At 39.5% G+C, this 8,642-nt stretch overlaps 1 protein-coding gene across 1 annotated transcript; it reads left to right on the top strand.

The window, feature by feature from the left end:
• The first annotated feature begins 2,561 nt into the window (after window positions 1–2,561).
• On the top strand, window positions 2,562–6,288 carry sox1 (SRY-box 1). The gene has a single exon (XM_015386540.1). The coding sequence runs from the start codon at window positions 2,877–2,879 to the stop codon at window positions 3,924–3,926; it is 1,050 nt and encodes a 349-aa protein (XP_015242026.1). The 5' UTR covers window positions 2,562–2,876; the 3' UTR covers window positions 3,927–6,288.
• Window positions 6,289–8,642: the final 2,354 nt, after the last annotated feature.

The raw sequence follows: 8,642 nt of genomic DNA, 5'->3' as shown, positions 1-8,642 counted from the left end.
ACTATCATGCTGTCCATCATCTAAATGTTTCACTTAAATGTTTTTGAAAAAAAGAGTGTTAAACCTGTGTAAACAAAAAAAAAAAGCATTTTTAGTGGGGATTGGTGGCCTAGTGGTTAGGGCATAGAGCCTGAGGTTCTGACTTTGAGCCCCACTCCCATGGACTTCCACTCTGGGTCTCTGAGAAACCCCCTAACCCCACGCCGCTCCCCAGGCGCTCTACGATGGCAGCCCACTGCTCCCCAAGGGGATGGGTTAAATGCAGCAGTTAATTTCTCCAATGTGAGATCAATAAAGTTCAATTATTATTATTAAATGACACAATGCAGCACTGGATCTTCTGCGGACATACCTACATTTTATTGACTGCTAAGTTTAATTTCCCTGACCACCCAGGCCTGATCACTTCCATAACTGTGCAATCAAGAAATTACTTAGATAGGACCTTGATGATGGTATGAAATTTGCTGGGGAAAAAAATCCAGTTGATAAACTTATTTCGGGTTAGGGACATTTTTAAAGCCTTTGGGACTCTAGCAAAACCAACAGAGAAAACGTTGTTGCAAAGTAGAATAAAAAATAAAAAATATTACCCAGAACAATTACCTTCATGATTCCTTCCTTGTGAATGGGCAAATCCTAAGACTCTGGGAAAACAGTCTGTGGACTGTTGTGGAAGTTGTGCTTCTGGTACCCAAAATACTAACATTTGAGAGAGAAAACTATCAAACATTGTGGATGTAGTTTTTGCTTTCTTTGCTGCTTTAGAAACTAGGAGACTCATAATTGATTGAAACAATACACAATAATCTCTAGTGCAAAATAAAAGATACAGAAAATCTGACAATTTTTGTTGGTGAGGTTGATCTTAAGTTTTTCTGGGGTTATGCATAGTACAATAATGCAAAACACACCGTTAAACCCACATCTGAATGGATAATAAAGGAGGTTTGGGAAGGCCTAGTTAAAGGCTGGATTTATATATGATTAGGAATTTAGGAGCAAGTCTATTCATGCTCAAAAACGGTAATGTGGCTTAATTAAAATAACGAGTGAAAATCTCAACAGCAATGTTAAAGGCTCAGGCAGTTTTCAAATCAAATGTTTGGGGTGCAATTAGTTTTTCCCCCCATAGGGGAAAGTTATTAAGAATACATTTTTTCTAATATATCATAATTTAAACTCATTCTTAGTTTTATGCATTTATTCAGTTCATCTTTGTCTGGAAATAATTTGTTGCATCATGTCAAATATCTGGGTGGTAATAAAAGAAATAAAAATAAGGCACAATACTGTTTTACGTTGGCATTCTTATTTTTTTTTTTTTTATGGGTTCAAGAAATTCAAGTTTAATCATTTAAAATCAAGGTTTATGTTGCTTAGTTCAAAAGAAGAATCAAAGGCATTCATTATGCAGATAAATCTATTTTAAAGAAAATCTCCTGAGTTACAGATATTTTTACAAAGCATTTTATCAAATGTATGATCATTTTTCTTCATAATTTACAATCATTTTCCACCCATATAAAACTTGCTTGCATAATAAAAACGAAGCTGTTGAGGTTAACTACAACTCAATAAATAAAAGAGATTAAAAACAGCTGATATTTTAAAAAGTGGTATTTTTCAGATGATGGTAGACTAAATGATCTCTCTGAGCGCAGGATCCTGGGCCTTCTGCTGCAGGCCTTCCTGGTTCGGCTCAGTAAGCACCATTCTGCCTCATTAATTGATTCAAATGTGGCCATTAAAAAAGCTGCGACATGTCGAACATTTATTATAGGATTACTGTAGGCAACCCCCCCGTCTTTTTTTAGCACCGCTGAAACAAACAAAAGATGTGCTTTGAATGGCACGTGTTTCAAGCGTCAGTCACCTGTTTCCTAGCAACGGGCACAACAGAAAAAGCACCTGTGGCTCTGAATAGACGCTATGTAACCCTAATTTAGACAAAAAATGGTTGGTGAGCTGCAGAAATATAGTTACATTTATTAACATAAACTGAGTATTCAACAAGTCACATTAAAAAGATTTTGTTTAGTTTTTTTCAATAAGCTTTAAATAAAAAGAATTAATGTAATAATACATTCCACATAAAGAATAAACTCATAAGCCACGTCTGTTACAAGACATTCTAGAGAGAATGGTGTATTTAAAAAAAAAAATCAAAATTAAATATGTTCATCCTCAGTTTTCGCTTTAAAACGAGTTAATGTGGATAATTGCCACCAATGTGCGGGTGTACTCATAAATGCGTAAAACGAAAAATAAAGCGCCAATTTCAAAGCATCGTTTTGTCTGATCCATGTTAATAATTCGCCTGTAATTATTTTTATTTCTCAAGCTTCTTTGCCTTAATAAACATCCTTTGAACTTCATGTAAAATTGTTTTTCTTATAATTTCTAAGATGAAATATTGCAAAACGTGGACGCGTTCAGTGAGATCGCGCTTCATTTTTGGACTCGCTCTTCTGTCGTTTCTCTTCTTTTTTCTAGCTGCACGCTCAAAAGCGATGACAGAGGGAGTAATTTTTTTAGGTCTCGCGCTCCGACGTCACTAGAACCTCGAGCCCCTGCATGCAAATCACGTCCTCGCTCGCGCCTCTCCATTGGCCGCCTCGCGCTCATTTAGCTGCTGTCAGAGCGCGCGGTCCCGGCACGTTCCAGTAACTTTTCCCTGTAAAGGCGCAGCTTCAGCCAAAGTCCGGTCAAATAAATCCTTCCATTCCCCCTCAGCGCCGCGGATGACAGGGAGGAGGAAGAGGAGGACTCTGCACTTTTAACGGAGTGGATTTTTCAGACCCTTCTTCCCTCCGTGGTTCTTTGGAGGCTGAATGTTTCTGCTTGTTTGACTCTGTCCCACAAAGACGAGGTGAATGTACAGCATCATGATGGAGACGGACTTGCATTCCCCCGTGGTGCCCCAGACAAACCCATCCAACCCTGGGGGACATGCGGGAGGGGGAGGCGCAGGAAAGGTCCCCCAGGAGAGGATCAAGAGACCCATGAATGCCTTCATGGTGTGGTCCAGGGGCCAGAGGAGGAAAATGGCACAGGAAAACCCTAAGATGCACAACTCTGAGATCAGCAAGCGGCTGGGAGCGGAGTGGAAGGTGATGACCGAGGCGGAGAAGAGACCTTTTATTGATGAGGCCAAGCGGCTCCGGGCCATGCACATGAAGGAACACCCGGACTACAAGTACCGCCCGCGGAGGAAGACCAAGACGCTACTCAAGAAGGACAAGTACTCGCTTGCCGGCGGACTCCTCGGGTCATCGGGTGTGGGGATGGGCGGTGGGCAGCGACTGGAGAGCCCCGGCGCGGGCCACGTGGGGGCCGGTGCGGGCTACGCGTCGCATGTGAACGGATGGGCGAACGGGACATACTCGGGTCAGGTGGCGGCAGCGGCGGCGGCGGCTCACGCCATGATGCAGGAGGCGCAGCTGGCTTACACCCAGCACCCGGGGAGCGGAGCTCACCCGCACCACCCGCATCACCACCACCCGCATCACCACCCGCACAACCCGCAGCCCGTGCACAGGTATGACATGAGCGCTTTGTCTTACAGTCCCATCTCAAACTCTCAGAGCTACATGAGCGCCTCTCCGCCGGGATACGGCGGCATCACCGGCTACACTCACCAGCACCAGAGCTCCGGGGTCTCCCCTGTGTCCGGGGCCATCGGTGGGACTCTGGGCTCTCTCGTGAAATCGGAGCCGAGCGTCAGCCCGCCGGTTTCCACGGCGCGCGCGCCGCCGCCATGCCCGACGGGAGACCTGCGGGACATGATCAGCATGTACCTGCCCACCGGCGAGGCGGCGGGCGGCGACTCCGTGCAAAGCAGACTGCATGTGCTTCACCCGCAGCACTACCAGAGCGGGGGCCCCGCGCCGGTCAACGGGACGGTCCCCCTCACGCACATTTAAAACGTCCACGCGAACTGTGCGCACAGCAGACACAACCAAATATTTCCACCCTACAAGCGGGCTTCAGCTGCTCATGGACTGTAAATTATAAGCGGCTCCAGCCAGGAAAATGCAATCACTTAAAAAAAAAACTTTTTTATTATTATTATTTTATTATTATTATCGTTATTTTAAATCTACAACTGATCTTTTTTTTTTTTTTTTTTTTTGTCTGTCCTGGTTTAAAGAAAGCGCCTCAGATTCCCTGTAGCTCTTTGGAGAGGATGCCAACCTTTGACACGATTTAAATTATAATCCCTACATGCTGGCGCAATTTACACCTAATTTTATTCTCCGACATTTCAGGATGTTTTAATGAGGGAAGCGTTTGATAAATGCAGAGCGGTGTGGAGGAAGAAGGGGTGAAAAAAGTTTCAGGCTGCAGTTTAAAATGATTTCCACTTTTGATGCTTGTAAACATGTGAATCAGTGTAATTTGAATTTGTCCCTGTTGTTGTAAAATCTTGTAAATTGTGAATAAATAGGCCTAGTGAAAGCGCTTTTATGCAACTGTACACATAATTTACAGAAAAATGCTGATCTACATTTTGCAGCTGAAGACGGAGCAGCGCTGAGTTTAATAAATTGTCCAAGAGTTTGTTTGTCTCTTGGAGAAACGCTACATTTTGTGTTATTATTTTTTGGTTCACGTTAAAGAAAAAAAAAATGAAACCTTAAATGTAAAGTGATGTTTGCGTTCCTGTTATATATTAAATATTTTAAACGTGATACCAATTTATCTGAAGCCGGATCTATTCCAATTAAATCAATAAATATATATTTGCGCGGCAGGGGTAAAAATAATTAAGGTTTTAAAAGCAGTATTTTTAAATAAAGTAAAACATTTGATAATTTGGTTAAATGTTTATAAGGCTCATGCTTTTAATAACCATTTAATAATTCAGAAAAAAAATAACTAAGGGTTTTAATAAGGCCCATAGAAATACTGTTTCTGTATTATATTTCCTGTCTCCAGTTTCAAATGTATTTTGTAGTATAATACCTTATTTAAAGCAACATTCCAGAAGATGAATACATGTGATTCAGTTTTTTATGGAAGGTTTAGAAAACCCTACAAATAACTACTTATTTTGCAAAGAAAGCGCACCAATACAATGCATTTATTTTGCTTTTTTATTTCAGCCAAAATGCTTTTTATATACGGATACCCTTTTTTAGAATCAATTTAATTTGAGAGAAAAATTTCTGATCAGATTAAATCTTGTATTATTAATATTTTTCATTTACTCCAACAATGACCAGATGTACTCATCATATGCATCATTGTGAGGATGCTTGAACTCACTTGTTAAAATGGTCCTTTAGGCCAAGCAGAGCATGTTTTCTCCTTTGCTACCTGCCTGCAGGACAGTGACCTCTGCAATCCACACCTCAAGAAAAACCCAATCTGACACCAGCATCTGGCGATTGCTGCACATTTTTTTCACCCAGGTGTTCTAAAGTTTGTTTCGCCTCAAACTTATTTCCACCTGAGTTCCTTAAATTTCCCAACCTCCTCACCTCCAAATTCTAGCGTTTGCAACTGTGTGTCTAATTGCCACGGCTGTTAAATGATTTCCTTCTTTAAAATTGATGGCTGAATCAGCGGAGGCCCCCGGGGGCAAAGAGAGGGGCATGAATGAAGGGAGAAGGCAAAGAGAGGAGGGGTTTTTTGTGTTCAGGGTGAATGGGGATTAGTCGTGGTGTAAGCCGGGGCAACTGCAGGGTCACAGCTGACAAAAAGCACAGCAAGCAACACCTCTGGTTCTATCAGCGTAATTCCCACTCTGATCTGAACCTGAAAACAAGAGGGCAGGGAAGCTGAAAATCCAGTAAAGATGTGTGCAGAGATTTCCTCTAAAGTAGAACTGAAGATATTTCATTAATTCTTTAAACTATTGAAGGCTAATGTTGGATATTCACACTGTGTGGGTCCATAAAAGACAGCAGGAGGCTTGCTAAAAGTGGGATAATCCATCTTCATGCATCAGGAGCAGTCACCTCTAATAATGAGAGAAGTATAGCTAAAAATAACTGTGATTTTTCCTTGCAATCCCAACGATCTGTCTCACTAACTTCAGCTCAATTTTATATTTTACACACAGGTGCATCTAAAAAGAAAAAAAAAATTTTTTTAATCATTCACTGATTTAATTTAACGACATGAACATAAGTTCATGCGTTCGCTGATTCATTAGTGCATTCAGCAGCCATGCTCTGAGGTCCTGTAAGCATGCATGGCTGCTCCCTGCATTTGCTATCCACTGTCAATGTTTTCTTTGATTTGTTAATAAATGGTTTGTTTGGATGTAATTGAGACTTGTGGAACTTTTGTTTTCTTTTTTTTTTTAGTTCCATCTTTTAAATGGAAGAGAAAGCAACCTTGCTCTTAAAAACAACATTGGGGATCGGTTAGTATGATGTCAAAACAGCCGGTCAGCCTTCAAAAACCTGCATTAGTCGATTTCTGCTTTGGACCTGATAAAAAAACACCCGAAAAACACAAAATTAAGCCCGAAATTACCTTTGACTGTATAGACATTTTTACTGGACTTCATGCAGCTTGGTTTCTGTACCTCTCCTCTTTCCTCCTGACTTGGAGATCATTTCTAAATCAATTGCAAAATGTATCTTTATATATAAGAGGACATTAATACAGTACACTCAGCAACTGCCAGTCATTTTTTTCCCTCGTCAAGATTAGATGGCCAGTGATCAGTCTAGTTATGTCTGGGTGTGGATTTGTACACATTACCATATTCTTTCTTCCACCAAACTTTCCATTAATATGGCTGGACACAGGAAAGAGCAGCCGCCTTCTTTAGCAAAAATCTTTTGTGACTTAAAGTCTTTGTAAAAAGTGTAAATGCTGGAAAACTACATCTCTGTGCATAAAATATATTTTAAATTCCTAAAACAAGAAATTTGGATTGAAATGGACTGAAATAAATGCTTAATAAAATGAATTTACATCATACTCAAGCTTAACTCTTAATTGAAAAAAACGGAAAAAAATAGATTTATGGCACAATGATTTAGATGCGACTATATCCAGAAAAACTTCCAAAACAAAAGTAACCTCAGAGCAGTTTATGTGAATAAAGCAAAATATGGTCCTTCCTGGTATTAAAAGCCTTCAAGACCAGAAAAGTCAAAGATAAACGTTTGCAGTGTTACTCTTAACATGGTTTATAAAAAGGATATAAGCTCAGACTGTCTCAGAATAGTGGATGCTAGACAGGTGGTACAAAATAAAACAATTAGGGAAACCGTTCCAGCATTGAAATATTTTTTTTTTTTTCTCTTTCTACTTAAAAAAAGAATTCTGCCGAGCTGAATATTCTTCCCACTGCTTTTCATTTGAATCCCTGGCTATATAATAGCACATATAGAACAATTATAGAAAGTGTTTATAATTTAGTACCATTTGATTTCAATTTCAATCCTTAATCCGAGTCTAACTTTTTTCCAAATATCTGATAGGATTAAAGAGTCATCTGTCATAGAATGGAGCCTTGCTACGGTATATTCAGTTTGGGCTTTCTTTAGCATTTTATGTTTCCCTCAATCAGAATGAATTATTTATTTATTTCTCATCTGCTGCAAATTTTACCCAAACATTTAAACACTTAAAGAAAAAAAAAACTCCAAATTATAAAAAGGATTTCATTCTTACGTTAGATATTCCACAGCAAACATTCTTCACTAATCTGTATTAGTTTCTCTCTCTATGAAATTTCAAAAAGAAATATTAGATATTAGAAATATAATTTAAAGTGTAAAATAAAGCTTGTTCAATGAGCATTAATGAGGTTTGCCTTTATGGTGCAGAGACAGTACCTCATACCTAAAGTAAGTGCTTCATCTCATTCTGAAGTTGAAAACGGGAATTTTCAGTCACTATATTTTTTACATTCTTTTTTTGACTCGACTGTCCTTAGAAATATTCAACAATTTCACAAGATAAACATTTTTTTCCAAAGAGGAAGACAAAATTTTCAGTTGGCCATTCAATGACCGCTACAGAAAATGAACATGGTGCTGATTGGACAGCTTGATTACACGTATTTTATTCTGATTATTAAAATATTATCTTGTCTCAAGGAAAGTAAGTTACAATAAGACATTATCTCCATAAAACCCATGTGAAGTTGCCACGCATTTGAACCTTTTTACATATTGTAACATTACAAAAAAACCTCTCACATATTTTCAAACTCAAAGTTGTGCATAACCATAAAGTGGAAGGAGAAAAATTTTTAAGTATAAAATTTGAGGTGTCCAGTTGTATTCAGTCCAACGGATCCAGTGGATTCCCAATTGATTCATAGTTTATCGATTCTATTTTACAGGTCCAGCTGAAGGTCTGCTTGGGCAGGCCTGTTCCAGATGTGAACATCAGGAGTGTGACACTCCTCCCCTCAGTGTGGCTCAGGTTCAGTCAGATTTGACCATCTAAATGCAAGTTTCCAGATTAGATCTGGACTAAAACAAATGATAGATCTAGTTGTACCTATAGGGTCCTTGTCCTGCTGGGGAACCTTGACCTAGTCTCTAATCAGGGTCATGTATTTAGCTACATCCATCTAACAAACACGGCTAAAGAAAGCATATTGCTGCTCCAATCATACTTCTTATTAGTAATTGAGCATTCAGGGTGACAGTTTTCCACCACAA

Source organism: Cyprinodon variegatus, unplaced genomic scaffold (assembly GCF_000732505.1).
Source record: "Cyprinodon variegatus isolate N-32 unplaced genomic scaffold, C_variegatus-1.0 Scaffold371, whole genome shotgun sequence".
Classification (NCBI taxonomy): Eukaryota; Metazoa; Chordata; class Actinopteri; order Cyprinodontiformes; family Cyprinodontidae; genus Cyprinodon; species Cyprinodon variegatus.
Note: the sequence above shows the minus strand (reverse complement) of the source record. Positions and strands in the feature narration are given on the sequence as shown.

What these genes read in the sequence shown, in the direction of transcription:
- sox1 (XM_015386540.1), top strand. Translation starts at nt 2,877, where the DNA reads ATGTACAGCATCATGATGGAGACGGACTTGCATTCCCCCGTGGTGCCC.